General features: G+C 35.5%; 1 protein-coding gene across 1 annotated transcript in view; it reads left to right on the top strand.

Moving 5' to 3' along the window:
* The window catches only part of LOC149801352 (uncharacterized), an 86,559-nt gene extending 70,979 nt beyond the window's left edge, over positions 1-15,580 (top strand). The window contains exons 23-24 of the mRNA XM_089956790.1: positions 6,593-6,731; positions 9,794-15,580. Of these exons, the coding sequence (XP_089812916.1) occupies positions 6,593-6,708 (116 nt within the window). The 3' untranslated portion in view covers positions 6,709-6,731; positions 9,794-15,580. The remainder of the gene's footprint in view (positions 1-6,592; positions 6,732-9,793) is intronic.
* Positions 15,581-17,325: the final 1,745 nt, after the last annotated feature.

Genomic DNA, 17,325 nt, shown 5'->3' with positions numbered 1-17,325 from the left:
AGTATTGTATCCATCTATACTAGAACTATAACGTACAACAAGCTTGCGTTAATGTACCTTAAAATGTATACCTTACAGACATATTTCAATTATATGTGTTTCCCTCAAACCACATACATTGTTCGATATTATCACTTTATGAACGAGTAAGAATTGAGAGGAAACTTGAATTCAGCATGCATTTTGGTTGATCTTTTAATCTTCATTGTGAGTCTTTAAAATCAATGATTGTATACACCTCTTTTAGAGCCACAGTGACATAAAATATACAGCATGATACAGTTTTCACATTGTACTGACATATGGTCCATTTTCTTTATTTACCCCATGTCCATCTCTTATGCAGAGTCACATGTTCAAAACAAGGTTGAAAGTCCCTTTCAAAATCAGTAACAATAAACAACTTTCATTATCTATGTGCGCCCTACGTGATCTCAGAATTTTATTATTATTAAACCTGTACAACATAAAATTTGGCTTAAAATGATACATGTCGTTGTTCGTTGTTCCAAACATCTTTTTAATCAGCAGTAACAATGCTACCTTACATAATTTAAAATGTGCAGCCAGTCATCCAATAAATCATTTGTTGCAAGTGTTAACATAAATGATCTGCAAATGCCATATTCCTCAGGTCCCCCCCCCACACACGTCACAACTCTGATCTTTGGTAGACAACATGTACATGTCTGTGTGTGTGTGTGTGTGTGTCTGTGTCTGTGAGCGCAAAGGGTTTAGCCTTCACACAAACCTCAACATATGCAAAGACATTGTGTTGCCGACCCTACTTAAGTTTGCGAATTCTAGATGGTTTACAGACGCCATGCCAAGATTCCGAACCATTTTTGCATGAGTTGTCTGAGAAAACTGGTGAGAATTATATGGCAGGACATGATCCCAGACATTGAAGTACTCACACTGACAGGCATTCCAATCATTCATATAGGCAGGTCATGCTATTGGGGTGTCAGAAGTGCGACTACCAAAAAGCTCTTCAAAGGCAAGATGAAGGAGGGAAAGCGATCTCATGGTGATCTAAAGTAACACTTCGGAGATTATTTTAAATCATCCTTGAAACACTTCAAAATTTACCTTGATTTTTTGGAAGATCTCACACGGGATCTCTACTTGGGGAAACCTCATCTATAGTTGAGCTACAAGGTTTGAATTTAGGGGGATTACAGTGGCAGTGCAAATCTCAGATCTGTAGCACCTTTACTGATCAAACAAACCCAAGTGGCATCACCTGTCACGTGTACCGACAAACAGTTAAGATACCAAATTGGCCAAATCAGTAACTCAAGTACTCACAGAAACAAAACCAGTTAGTGATGTCATGGTCATCGTCTAACTGGAGATGCGAACAACATTGTCATTATATATTTCATGTCTAGATCTCTTATACGTACTCTGTTAATGGGTGATATCTGATACCGATGTGTTGTTGTTGTAGGGTTTGACGCCATTTTTCAGCACACGATAGGCTATACATGGCGGCCAGTATTAATGTGGAGGATTAACCCGGGAAAACCCCCGCAAAGAATCACTGACCCACGAGAAGCTACAGGCAGGTTTTCTCACATACCAACATTGGCCGAATCTGAGACTCGAGCCCACGCAGACAGAGGTGAGATGGCAGTGATCCGTAACGGAGAGCGCTTTAGACCACTCGGCCACTCTGGGCCCCTGATACCGATGTGTGTGTGTGTGTGTGTGTGTTTGTTTATTAATCAACATTGCATTGTCCCATATTTTTCTGACTTATATAATTTGCATTTTAAAGTTAAATCTTTAATAAAATAATATCTAGGCTTTGGTTTCAATGATCTGTATATTTTTTCTGAATATATTTGCATGATTATTTAAGAAAACAGACAATCAAATAAACTGGTACATCCCATTATTTCCCGTTAGACCTACTGGTTCACTTACAGTTTCAAACTAATTTTATGACGCAATAGTGTATACGAGGCAGTTAATATATATCCAGATCACCGATTCTGATCTTAAAACACAAGTTTGTATGTTTTATCATCAAAGTATAGCATGCAGGAAATCGATAGTTGCTACCTTACTCGGAAAAGGGTTAATGGTCAATCAGCTAACAAAACATAATGCTTGTGAATGGGCAAGAGTTTGTTTGTCAACGTAATTGATATAAAAACTAAGCCTAGCTACTGATGCCTTGATACATTTCGCTACAACGCTAGAAATAACCGGGCTAAAGCGAGGGGCATTAAAAAAAATATGGTATGGTCAGTCAATGTACCTTTTAAATAATCACAGGGTGAAGTCGTTTTTGCTTTCTTAACAGAAGAAGGCTAAGTTTTACATTTTTAGGCGACGTGACACCCACTTACGAATGGCATTTTGTATAATTGTCAACATGTCTTGATTTGGAGGTCACGTGCACTGCTTATTCCGGTACATTCAGAAAGGAACACGATAACGAAAGCTAAAGTTGTTTATTTGATGTGCTTTTATAAATGACCACATGTACATCTCTGGGTCTTTCTGCCTCGGAAATCAATCACTGTAAATATCTACATTTACTACCCGGCCGCCTGTCAAAGCCTTTGAACTTGCCGCCCAGCTTTTGCATTATGTTCTTTTTTATGTACTCTTATAAAATGGCAACATGTATGTATATAAGGGTCTTTCAGTCACTGAATTCTGGCATTGTAAATATCAGCACAGCTAACTGATCAAGACATTTTCCCACAAAGCAGGTGGCTGAAGCAGGACTGGCAAGTCTTTGAATTGTGCCGCACACCTATTACATGCATACGGAGGACTCCCACCATAGTGATTTTCTGTGTCCCAGCTAAAAAATCGGCGTCCAAATACGCGTAATTAAGCGTTTCTGAAATAAGTAAGAAATCTGAAAGAAAAGTAAAGATAGTCGCAGCAGAAGATGATAGGAAGCACAAATTCGTTTCTGCAAAATCAATTATATAATTAAATATAACTACATTTTCTTAGTAACATGATATGTATTGCAAAAGAATGGTTCTGGGAAGTTATTATTTCTTGTGACCATCTTTGTAATTAGCAGTAACAAGCCTTCTTCTATTCTTTCTGTTTCTGCAGTGTTGATAGATATTTGTAATATTCTATAGACTATTCCATTCATGCCTTGACCGCTCCAGTTGCCTAGTGGTTAGAGCGTCCGCCTCGGAAGCGGGAGGTCATGGGGCTTGATCCCCGGCCGAGTCATACCAAAGATTTACAAAAATGGTGCTAACAACTTCCTCGCTTGGCGCTCAGCATTAAGAGGTTAGTGTTAGGAATGGTTGGCCTGGTGTTAGGATAATGTGACTGGATGGGACATCATGCATTGTGTCTGCGGCATGATGCCCCAGTGCTAGATATCACTATAACCTGCCAGACTGCAGACATCGTAGCTATCTGACTGACAAATTGTTAAAAGCTACGTTGAAAATCCTAATCACACATACACACATTCATGCCTTACTTATTTCGAAATGTATTCATACAGGTGTAACATTTCTATGTGTCACTATCATCTTGAGACAGTATTGCATTATTAATAGCTAGGCGATACACTTCACTTGCATCTTACTTCCTTTAGAGAGTGAAGTGTATTTCATTTGTTTATATGGAGGGGAAAGAAAGGTTCCACATCATATTTGCTTTGTGTAAATATTTTCAGTAATAGTAAAATAATAATTATCTTTATTCTCATAATTTGAATATATAACGAGATCTGTAATCTTGCTACCACATTTCCAGCATGTCATTTACTGCTTCAAGCCAAAAATGAAGAACAATCATACAGAAATAAAATATTTCCTTGGTCTCCTGCACATCTAAAGTGTCCATCTTCATGTACTGCATTGTCTTCTGTATTTCAATATTAATTTGTGTACTAGCCATTTTAGTACATTATTTTCCAATATTCATAGTTATATACTAAGAATTATACACTTTGGTTCCAATGTATCATGAAATTATTGGAGTCTGAACATTTCTAAGTGTTAAAAGGCACCTCTTCCTACTTGCTTAACATAGTTCTTCTTGTTGACATGTGTACCACATTTGGTCGATATAACTTTAACAGTTTCACTTTTAACGTTTATAATACTCACGTTAGTACAATGGTCCCTAGTACTGTCATTAATATAAAAATTAGGCTATACCTTATTTCCAAGGGATCATAAAAATACTAGGTAGAAAATTCTAAGTATCAAAAGACCCCGCCACGCTACTTTTTTAATGTGTATGCCAAGTTTGGTTGAATACCTTGAATCGTTTGGCCTATGCTCAAGAAACTAAAATACATATGGAGACAGACGGACCTGATAAGAACTATATCCCACATTATAACATACCGGGTAATTTGGAGAATATCACGCATTATCTCCATATTTAGCCTGTCTGCTTCATTTCTATTTACAGTTTTTGAACGCGTGAAAGTAAGAAACCATAATGCCTTTGTTATCATCTTATCCACGCCACTGGGTGGTTTCTCTGTGATTTTTTTTCCATGTATCATTTTTTGTGGGGAGGGGATGTAGAATATTAATACAAAAGTCATTCTCCTGGGTCTTTTATGATTTTCATATTTGAAGAGATTCAATTCATTGCAAAGTTTTCGTCAGATTTTGCTCACCTCCATCTAGAAGAGCTACCTGCATGCCTTCTCTCTCATGTTACTGTGCTAACTTTGCCTTTATATGTAGATCAGTAGTACATTCGTTTTCGTTAACTCATTTTGTCACACAAAGTGTACACATACACTTAAACATTGAATGATTATAACACTTGATGAGGGTTGCATCTTGGTCCAGCTTGTTCAAAATGAGCTTGAATCATCTAGGGTTTGCTTTCATCCCTATTATTCAGCACTCTATGTTAACGCACCTCTACAAAGCAGAAAAGCTTTGTTATAGTACCACCAGTTTTGGTGTCATCATCGAATAATACACCCTTGTCACAAAAGAAAGGCACCGACCTATTTTTCATGCGTCACTAGCTTCGGTAGTTTGTGTGTTTTAAGTTTATTTCCCAAGCTCTATTCATATTAGAATGCATGACTATCTTTTAGTTCCACAAGCTTACAGCAAAAGACACTCATTGTGACCTGCACTTAGCATTTTACTGACTTATGGTAATGGGGGAGGGTCCTTTAGCTCATTACGATGTACCTGGTTTCTTTCTCCCGTGTACATATTTTTTCACCTGGAATGACGAATCATCGTGAGGGGAAATGTTTTGATGTGTTCTACATCCTCATTTTAAAAGTAGGTTCACCCATATTTCTTCATTGAAATTTTGTGATTTTAGTCTTCATGCTTGAATCATTCTGGTCGAATTCATACATCTTGTAATACCAAATCCATTCCTCAAAGTCAGTGTGACTTACATTTCACATTTTACTGGCATTGTTTACTTTTTTGCACGAGTTCGTACCACACGGGTTTTTCATGATCTGTATATGCTACTATATAAGGGAAGAATCAGCGTTCCTTCTTTTCAGTAATAGGACATTGCGGTCTATATTTTACGCTTCAGTTACATTTTGTGTGTTTGATGTTCATATATCGGGTACTGTTCACGCTAGAATGATGATATTGATTACGAAATGCATCGCTGTTACCATGACATCCTTACAATAGAAGCTCCCAGTAACCTACATTTCATCTGTAGCTTTTTGCGTTTATTCCATGAAACATGAGACGTTCATGTATCTTTTTTTAGTATTACAGCATCTCAACTAAATAAGGTCAATGTGATGTAGAGTTTGTCTTTTTCTGTATTTGTGTCTATGATCCAATATATTCTTCCATGATATATTCATCCTAGTCTGCTCTGAAGGGCCTTTCTGACCAATACATTTAGATCTGTGAATAAATATGTTCATTAAATGGTAAACTTTACATATTATTAATTTGGTAGGCTACCCTCAAAAGGTTAATTGTATATTTTATATGTGCATAGAACTCCGACAATATGTTCCCTTAAAAATGCATAACCATTCCAATAATTCCAGTTAAATTATATGATTTTACTCTCCTACCATGTGTTCTTTACGTTTTTCCCCACTTGCATTAATATACTGAATTGTTATATTTTATATTTATAAAATTCCAACTTTTAGTGTATTCGGAAAGTTATTATCGTCATTTCGCTTTCTCACTGCAATCAACCTGAAATTTATTCTTTTCCAAAAAAATGTATGTGCCAGCATTAGGAGTTTGTGACTCACCATGCCAAATGTTATTGATTGTCTGAGCAAACCTTGAACATAAAGGTAGATATATCATTGTTGATACCAGGCCTTGTAGTGGCTTTTTTGTTATGTATGTACAAATCCTGTCATGCATTGGTCAGAGTGAATACATTTTGTGCAAAGAAAGGTAATGGACTATCTTTTTCAAGCTGATGAAGGAATAAAAAGAAAAATATATCATAAAAGTGATAAAATATGTCCTTGCATATTCATATGCTTTTCCTGATCGAATGACTGATAAGTGACTTTATCAACTTTTCAGTAATCTTAGTTATATCACATTTTGCCAATTGCAAATGTTTCTCTTTTAAGATAAAAAATGCCATTCATCTGTTTAAGCCATCGGGATGAAAATAATGACTAGTCCAGAGCCTCCTACAGAATCCAAGGAGGGTTCAAAATCGCCGGCGGAGCCCCCTGACACATCTTCATCGCCAAATGGTACATTGTTTTAGTAGCTGATCTGTACTGTTAAGAGGTATGTATTCGTTTGATATTACCTGTGTTTCTATTATGTCATCTTTGTCATTAATTAAATCATATCATATCAACCTATATTTTATTTTCTTGTATTCTTTTATGTTATTTCATTAGACTTAAATGTTTTTCTATAAAATCTACCTACTCTTTATTCTTGCCATTCTTATGAAATATGAGTTTTATTGGAGTCAGAATAAGGCTAAGCGTGACAAAAAGATTATTATTAAACTTTAGATTTAGAATCTCTTGTCTTTGATTGAAGTTGAAATACGTGACAGTGAAAGCTATCTTTTGACTACAGTTAGTCTCCTCAAGCGATTGTATATGCCGTCCTTTCCCAGCATATTGTTGTATTGCGCACCTTTTGTATTATTCTAGCGTTCGAGAGTGTGATCCATTGAATAATGCCCAGCTAAGCCTTCACAAGGTATGCATGAATCAGGTATGTCCAATACCAGATCAGTAAAATATCACCTCAGATCAGCGATTAGACCTACATGAGGGATGCCACTCGCCACATTGATCGGTGTGATGGTCCAAACCTTTTCTGTGAATTTTCATTTCACATATCTTGTCACATATGAGAAACATGCGGATATGAATAATATTCGAGGTCAGAATATCAAATTTTTCATTTAGAAACGGGCGACTGCATGGCAGCTTTGGCTGCTTTGTGTACCCATTCATTACCCTGTGCTAGGATCTGGAGGATATGACGGATTTCTTCAAGACATGGCGTCTACAGTCAAGTGCAACAAAGACAGTCTTCAGCGTCTTCCACTTTAATAGAGCAAATGTGAACCGTGAGCTTAGCATCCTCCTCAAGGGGCAGCAAATAAAACACGACCCGACACCAACATACCTTGGTGTGACTCTGGAAAGATCACTGACATTCTACAAGCACCTGAAGAAAACTGCAGCAAAACTTAGTACTCGAAACAACCTACTCCACAAACTGGCTGGCTCAACCTGCGGCGCCAGTGCTCAGACACTCAAGACATCAGCAGTGGCCCTTTGTTATTCAACAGCCGAGTATTACGCTGCTGCCTGGGCTAGATCATCAGTAATGCGTATAATTTCTGAATCAATACGCCCTGCTCCTTTACCATGACTGCCAGTACTCTGCAACATTCCTTCTCCACATCTGCGTCGCCAGGAAGCAACAACAAAAGTGTTGGCTAAGGTATATGCCAGTCAGAAACTTCCATTGTACATGGACATCACCACATATCCAGCAGTCCGTTTGACTCTAGACGCCCAGTCTGGTTAGGTTTGATGTCGGAGGATATGACAGCTATTTCGGCATGGAGTGCCGAGTGGTCTTCAACAGATATCGTAAACCACGCCCTCATAGTTGAGCCATATGTCTGCCCTTCTGGCTTCAACATTTCACGTCATCTGTGGACCATGCTGAACCGCTTTCAGACATGACATGGTCATTGTGCAGTCAACCTTGTCCGATTGGGCCAGGCCACTGACTCCCTGTTGCTGTGAAACAATACAGACCATGTCACACATTGTGAACAACTGTCAATGACAAAGTTCCCAGGTGGACTGCAGGCTCTGCACCTTGCTCACGATGACGCTGTATATATATCCTTAATACGAAACTGCCCAGGCAGCCAACAGTACGTAATAATTGTTGCAGATCGTTTGAGCAAATCATATTCTGTAACATCTTGGATTTAAAACGGGGTCTCAAATTTCAGGTTGTGCACAGCTGTCAGTGTGGAAAGAGAATCCGAAAAGATAATATTTTTAATGGATTTCTTTTTGTTGTTTTCTTTTTCTTTCGCTTTTGTTTGTTTGTTTATTTGCTTTTGTTGTTTTGTGTTTGTGTCGGGGGATCAACGCTGTTCAAAGATGTAATTTCAACGTTTAATATGAAGGTTTTATCCTGTGACCAGACTGAGATGATATCATGAGGTGTTAAGAGCCTCGGATTTCATTGAATTTGCTGTTGAAAAAGATTAGGAACTTTGAACTGGCAAACATTAATATTACTTTGCGAGGTTTTTATCACTCCCGTGGTGAAATGGGAATACAGAATTTGCCAATATCTACAAGACTGAGGTTTGCTGTTTCTAAGTAAGGATGAATTCGTGGTCAAAATATGGCATGTGACTTAGACTCTTAATGTACAAGGTTTAGCATTAGGATCTTAAGATGATATTAGAAGCAAGCTGATGAATTAGAGATCATTGTGATACTTTGTTGAAGATATGACAATATGCCTTATCTGAGAGAAAAGAATAAGTTCTGAATCTCCCGGACAAACAGACGAATTCTAAGTCCCTGTTTTTATTTCTATATATAAATTGTTATGTTTGCACAGTGAAGAGCCTTTATCCTTTATGTTCAAGTACAACCAGAGAAAGTGTTTTACAGGAAACCATTTTATATAACTTATTTTCACCTTATCTTTACGGATTTTATACATAAATGTTCAAATATATTTAAAATGAATGTAACTTTATAAAATGCAGGAACATACATAAGTTTGCATGCTTCCCATTAGGCCTACTACACGAATAGTAAAGAAAGTGAATTTCACTATACTGTAGGCATTGATACCACTTAGGCGACATTTAACAAATAATCTAACCTTGAGTTGTTACGCGACCTTTTGAAGTTAGCTTATTTTTTTTTTATAAGGCTTATCAATGAAGTTGAATTTAAAGTTATTCTATAGCGGATTTTGTAGCGTCGTATTTTTATGTGTAAAATGCGTCATTAATTTCTAATCTACGTTCCTTTTGACCGCTTTACAATAAGTCCTTATATGAATTATTCCACTCGGGAATCTGTGAAATAGAAATTAGTATTTAATGTTTTAACGGTTCATGTATATCTTGATATCTCCATAAAGTGTAGGTTTTATCACGATTGTATAACCCTTATACTGTATTATAAATCTTGACTTAAGCTGGTCTATTGTTAATTTTATTTACTACTAAACAAATTGAAAATAATTATATAGCTTTCATTGATTTACAAATTATGTTTCTAACCAGTTTTGTCTGACGGGGATAGCTTTGTTTTTCGCTTCTCTACTTTCAGGTTTATGCTGTACAAAACTACGACTCGTCAAGCAAACTGGTTGTCGTGAAGACTTAAATGGAAATAATTCGATGAAATAAGGATATTAAAACAGCTTGCATTCCACATTGGGTCAACCCTGAAAATAGCTAGTCTCTGGTACATAAGACTAATAAGGATGATTAAAAAAACACAATTAGGCTTACAAAGAGTGTATTTATAAATTCAGCTAGATTGAAAAGAAGTTCCACCGCAACACCATGCCTTGTGAAATTAAAATTGACACTCACTTCAGTACTAACATCCAGATTCGATTACATTCATACTGATACTCAATTTACAGGTTACATGAAGAAAATTAATGACGTAGATCTCACAAGATTAGCATGAGATGCTAGATAGGTAAGAGAACTCTATTATCAAAAACTATAAATGCGATGGCAAAGAATATACATAGATACTGTATATATATATACGAATGAGGTAATGAAAATAGCTTGACTGTACGAAGTTTATATGTATTTTTCCTACCCTTTAATCTTTTTTGACTTATACAAATGTTGAAATTCGTATTCCACAATGGTAGTAGTAGCAGTAGCTTTATGTGTAAAATAGTCCATTACAGTTGCCATACTTGCATCTTGTACTAATTAGTAATGCTTACAAAACAATTTCTGGACGAAACTTTTGTCTCGTATCACAGAAGAAAAAATGTTATTATTTGTTCAGTATTGTAGTATATATAGCTTTCCAAAACGTGCGCATATCACTGCAATATATACGGTTAAAAGATTATGTGATTTATTAGTGTGTGTGTGATTTGGATTTTTAATGTAGCTTTTAAAAAATTTCAGTCATATCGCTGCGATCTCTGCAGTGTGGCAGTTTATAGGGATGTCTAGCACTGGGGCATCATGCCGCAGATATGTGGCATGATGTCCCACACAGCCACATTATCCTGACACCAGACCGACAATTCCTAACACTATCCTCATAGTGCTGTGCGCCTAGTGAGGCAGCTGTTAGTACCATTTTTAGAAGTATTTGGTATTATTCGGACGGGGTTCGAACCTGCGACCTCTCGCATCCGAGGCGGACGCTCTAACCAATAGGCCACCGGAGCGGTCTTGATCTGATTTACAAATGCAGTTTGAAAATACAAACATATATGTGTTCACGCATACAATTATATTCGTGCTTGTGTCCATATGATGCATGGGTGTGCACGTGTATTATGTTAAATTTGTGTTTGTTATGATAAATATATATAATACATGAAATATGATGATATGTATGTATCATTATAATTATGCCATGTTCAAAAAAGTTTCGACGACATGAAGATTTGGAGACGTATATAAGCTCCATGAAGATCAACAGCACTAGAATCTGCCCAGAAACACTATATACTTTTTTCATGTGCTTATTTATTACCAGGAAATGTACAGTATGTTTGAAGACATTTATCATGTTCATCAAGCTATTGATAATGGCAAAAAGTACGGTGTCTTCAAGTCAAATTTGGGCATTTCGACACTGTTACTGAACACCAGTTCGTTCCATTAAGATCAACTTTTCCACATGAATAATTCCTGTTGACTTATTTCTGTCGTAGTTAGGGAACAATTGAAAACGTTGTATTGACTGTGTAAAGTATTGACAGAGACAAACATATAGGGTTAAACAAAGAGTTACATGTATTACATCTTGTGACAAAGAAAATTTCTTTCACAAATATTCGAACATTTTTAAAACCTCTTGAAATGCAGCGAACATCATGTGTTTATTTAAGATAAAGTCGGTCTCTGGATCAAAAGGTTAAGGCAATCAGTTGATTATCTGGAGGGATATGTAGAGAAATCTGTTATTTTGTTATTTCTGTCTGATTTTGATAGTTAGCGGGAGGCAAGACAAAAACACTTATTGTGCGGATATCGTCTTCGTTTTCAATAGTTGGTTAAAGTTTATTATTTGCTTATATTTGGTAGTCCTTTACTAAATCTTTAATCATACTTGGCATGAGTCATTGTGAATCCACGAAAATTCATTATACAACATATCTCCGCGCCTCTGTCACTTGGAGTCAAGGTCACATTCATAAAAAGCTTATGTTGCGATTTTGGCTAACATCTTTCTTTGCCTTTCTTAAACTGATGAACCTTTCTTCATACTTGGAATAATCATAATAAAGTTGATACAGTCCATACAGCACAACGCCCTCTTGTCTCTTCTAAGCGTCAAGAATAGCCGGAGAAATATTTTGCATTAAGGTCTTGATGAAATCGTTAGATTTACTCATAGTTCATAAACTTTTTGATGGATTTTCTTCATGCAGTAGATGGATTATTATGACGTGAACATCGTTCTGTGAAATGCTCACTCAATGACCTTGGGATCAAGGTCACGAGTTTTACAGCAATTCTTTCATCCTCGTGGGCTGAATATACCTCAGAAGAGTAGCCTGAGATTTCATACATGTAAATGAAATATTAATCAAAAGCTACAGACCTTGAAAACTGGTAATTTTACACAATCCGCATCTCATTTAAGCTTCATTTTGCATTTCATTTCCGTTTATTGACCATTGCATCTGCATTCCATTTACACTCCACTCACGCTCCACTCATATATTATCTCATCCTTTTTTTACATTCTCTGAAATGCATTCTGATTTGTCATTTCCTTTTTATTATCCTCCATATGAAATTAATTGGTCAACGTCAGGATTTCTGGTTGTGATAGCATTAGATGGAAAGAGATAATGCGGTTGTGTTTTTATTTTTTTGGAGTGGGGGCTATTCAGTTGCTTTCATAACATAGAAAATAAATACAATGCAAAGGCTACAATATGTTTAGGATCAATGAAAACATAATAGCAACTGCAATAATGTAAAAATATCTTTTAGGAATTATTTTCAGAAAAACTTTATATCTTATGTCGTTCAGATAGAATGTGTATAGATCCAGTTACTTGAAATGATATCGTCACGTCGTTGATTGTTCTTAGAACAATTTCACAGCTTGAAAGTAATAAAAACATTCCACGGAATAAATAAAACATCTTCTTCCAGATCCTCATAAATATTTAGCGGCAGCCCAAAATGCTTGTAAATAGACTATCAAATCCTTTCATCCTTTTTCGTATAGCATTCGTCTTGCAGAATTTTGCATTCTGCATCTCATTTTCGTTAGAGTTCATTCTAGCTTCGGTTTTCGGTTTGCTGGTAAAATTACCCGCTTCAGGGCCTGTATAAACGTAATACACTCACAGTGATAGAAGAGGTACTAGTTATCCAGTATGTATGAAGCTAATAAGCATTTCTTTCTATATGTTAAACCAGTTGCCAATCAGGGAAAATGTCAATGTTTGTGTTTATACTGCTCAAACTATGTTTATTCCTGTTCAGACTGTTTAAGAGTGGTAATGGCTATCGAATATGAAAGATACTTATCCAATTTCATAAGTAAAAACAGAACGAAAATAATTACTTTCTATCGGTAAGCTTAGACAGCTGAAGCGGCATGTGCACGGGTTAGGGAACAAAGTTTAAATATTGAAATTTAATAATTTTTACAAAATTATTGGACCTTGGCAACGGAATGCAGAATGTCAGGATTGTTTGAACATAACAGTAATTTTGAGACGTTGAATTTTTTTTAAATTTTGGGGACAATTGCCTGGATGATTTTTGTCATGTATTGTTTTTTCAGTCTGTTTACATACAGAAATAACATCGTCGAAAAAGTAACGAAAATAATATTTCTAAAGACTTAAATACTTAGACAAAGGATTATAAGAGATTACGTATTAAAAGTAAGAAAACGTTTAAATTTATCCTTTTATTGTTAAAGCATAATGTCATTTACGTATGCGTTACTTGGTCTTATGTAAAAGATGTGGTTGTGTGGAAAATGTTCTTTCAATGTCAAATTTAAATATATTTATATTTAAAACGGCAACATAAATGTTTCGTGTTAGCATTTAGTATTTGATAGCATTACGTAACAAATGACAACATAACTAAGAATAATCCAACGGAATGCTAAAAATCTCCATGAATTATTGAAAAGGTGGAATCATTTTATCTCTGTCTTGGTCGAAGATCAAACTCCTTTCCAGAAGCTACTTTTTTCCCTTTGATAACTAGGGATGTGTCATAAGATGGCAGAAAATGTAGACACTTTAACATCAGCCAAGAGATCTTGCACTGTCTTTGTTAACATTCGTTCTTTATAAAGATCGAAAACAAAAATAGACCAATTACGTAATAAAGCAATACATAGCTCTAAAGGTATGTGAGAGCAGTGGCTTTGTTTACCACCGTTATAAAAGGAGCACTTTAAGAAAAAAATTCTAGCTTTTTATCTCTTATGTTCATATCAACAGAAATGGTCCAGCTGTTGCAGCTTATAAAGAAGGTGGAAATCCTAGAGTAATTGTTCAACCGCTAGAATTATTAGGTTATTTCTCGTAACTTATAGATAATACTGCAAGATGATTCTTTTGCTACTGACATGGCTTATGTTTAGCTACAATTCTACGTATCCATGTTCTCTGGAAACCTGTACCTTTTAATTCTTGTGACTATATGTTTTTTTCCTCATGTCATCATTAAAAGGGATCACTTGTATAATAAACTCTATATACTAGCTTTAGTTTTAATGTTATGATTGCCCCCTAAAATGAACTACTGTGAATTCATTATTATTCGTAGAGTTCTATTAGGACATAATTTTGTAGTCAGAGTAATAAGATTGAAATTGTTTATAAATTGTATTAAAAGCAAGTTTTCATTAAATTATATTGAAAGTAATTTTCTATTAAAATATATTGAGATTTAATTTCGGTATTACAATTATATACTATTTAATAAAGATTGCGCCCTTATAAGCAAAAAGGCAAAAGTCTCTTGCACTATACAGTTACCTTGTATCATAAAGTCAGAAAAAAACTACACTCGGTAAGTCGTGTAGGTCGCTGAACTCACGAATTCCAAAACTTCCTTCTGAGTGGATAATAAGCTGATGTGGCAAAATTGTCTAATGACGTACATAGATCCAGATGGTAGTCTGCAAGAAACGATGAAGCCTCACTTTGAGATTCTGGGTAACTCGAGAAATAGACGTATGACCATATTTGGCTGGGTCCTAAGAAATTGTGTATAAAAAAGCGAGGAGATTTGTTTGACGAATTAGTCCGTTCGTCGTAATCTCAAAGAGGCTTGTATCGTTACAGGTAAGATACCGTCTGTGTACAATTTTTATATAGTGTAGGGATTTTTAGTGTCAAGATGTTCTTTTTGTATGGATTCACCTGAAACGTTAATTCACCTTTTTTTAGGACTGTGCAGCTGTAAAGCAGTTTTTGAATGATTTAAGCCAGTGGTATAGAAACAACACTAATTTCCTTCATACCTTTTCAGTTACTGGAATAATTGTCGCTATGTTAGAAGCATGCAGTGTATTTTTTTTTATATTGCTAATGTATTAAAGATACATATATAATATGCACCATGAAAAATCCTCCAGTCATACCTATATTTAAATAGTTTCTAAAATGATGCTACACTTTTTGAGATGGAATTATCCAAAATAAACTGGAATGTTTTGAAACTGAATTGCTCACATTTATTAATTTAGTTGTACAATAGTAATTTTCTATCTATTGTTTGAAATGTTTTAGATATACTTATGAAAATCAGTTGATACATCGATAATTTTAATTATTTCTATTAAATAATAAAGTTTATGTTCAAAGCTTCTACAAAATAAAGAATATATAAGAATTTACAGAATTCGTTTGTTTTTATTATTGACATAAATAAGGTATGAGTTGAATGAAATTACTCTTTGAGTAGAAATTTCAAGGAAAAATATTCATGAGTTTGGTAGCACCATTCTTTAATTGCCTTGGATATCTTTTTTCTTTATCGAACCAATATATTTTAATTATCAGAGCATCATATTTGTTATGTGGTTCTTTTTCTTTCTTTTGTCGCTTATCTTGTTTTGTACCATTTTTTTCTGAAAAAAAAAACATTTATATTGTTGTGATAACTTGTAGCCCGAATCCTTTTGTGTACTTAACAAATACAACATGTTTAAAACCCAATTACATTTTGTAAAAGGAAAAAAAATATTCTTCGTTTTGTTTGATCTTGTGGTTTTTAAAGTGGTATTCTCTACTGAAGTACTCTAAGGATAAAATTATTATAAACCGGCACTCTCCTCTCAGCTGATACTTTTTCAAACCATGATATGAAATAGGTAATATCTAATATCCATTAAAGCTTGTTGGGCACACGTGTTCTGTTTCGTGTCTGGTGATGACATATAGATTTGGTGCATTGTGTCTCGTGGGTGTCTTTTGCCTGTGAACAGTAAGTGTCTGAGTTGGAAGAAATATGTTTTGTCACCGTTGCTGCATTAAAAATCAGATATCAAATCTTAAATATTTTTCTGGTGAATAGGTCCCATGCCCAAGAATATAATAAAAGACGAACTTTAAGTAAATTTACCAATCCTTCTTGGTTCTTTTCCGTAATAAAGCATGTGCGAAATACCAGAAAATCATGGCAAAGACTATATAATTTTCAGGAAACGCTGTATTCAAACAGCCATGGAATAGTTTGTAATACCCTGTTTTGCATATACGCGTTATCCCAGGAGTTAATTTCGCGAGTGTTTTTGCCCCGCACAAGGTGTTCTCGCTAATGTTACTGTCATAGCAATGCCACTTCCGTCCCACCCCACCCCCACACAATTGGGCCACCTCAGACATAATCCATTGTTCCCATTGATAAGTGTACGAGGAGCCTAACATAGTCAATAAATTGATCCCTTGGCATGAAATCCCATCATTATCCAGCGAAAACGATCCAGATTCAAATGAAGCAGCTCAGACGCATACCATTGTGATGCTGTTATATTCTTTACGTGCTGGTCTTGGTCACCCTGCCCGTATTGGCTTGCATCGCTGTGCAGTAAAACCCTAGAAAGGGCCTGGTCGACAACGAAGTAAAATAAAAGCGTAGCGTCCCAAATATTGGGGCGCTTCACGGTCCTCTGAATGTTGAAGGTTAGTTAATTTAACAATTAAAACAAACAATGCACATTGACAAAATCTGGGTAAGTTGAAGTAAGACTATGTCAGTCAGGAAAAAGCTGTTGGATCAATTTAAAATCAAAAACACACAAATCATGTATTTACTCAATTGAAATTAAATAGAAATTGTTGTTTTAAAATATAATATATTTTTGCTTAATCAAAGACTATTCAATCCTAATTATTGTAAACGAAAATTAACGTTCGCTATGGACTTTCACAATGCTGGCCAGGTACAAAACTGGGCCAAGAAATGAGCACATCAAGTCAAATCGTCACTATGCAGAGCAGTACGAGTTTCTTTATCAACTTTCGTAGCTTTCACTGCGACACCAACGCGCGTGATATTCAATCCGGATTGTACTATATCACACTTTTAGGTTGATCTCGTCTAAAAATGTCCACTTACTTTAACAATGATTTTGCCGTATGTACTTCTCCGAGCGTC

This window comes from Sinohyriopsis cumingii, chromosome 4 (assembly GCF_028554795.1).
Source record: "Sinohyriopsis cumingii isolate HCF-2022 chromosome 4, ASM2855479v2, whole genome shotgun sequence".
Lineage (NCBI taxonomy): Eukaryota > Metazoa > Mollusca > Bivalvia > Unionida > Unionidae > Sinohyriopsis > Sinohyriopsis cumingii.
Note: the sequence above shows the minus strand (reverse complement) of the source record. Positions and strands in the feature narration are given on the sequence as shown.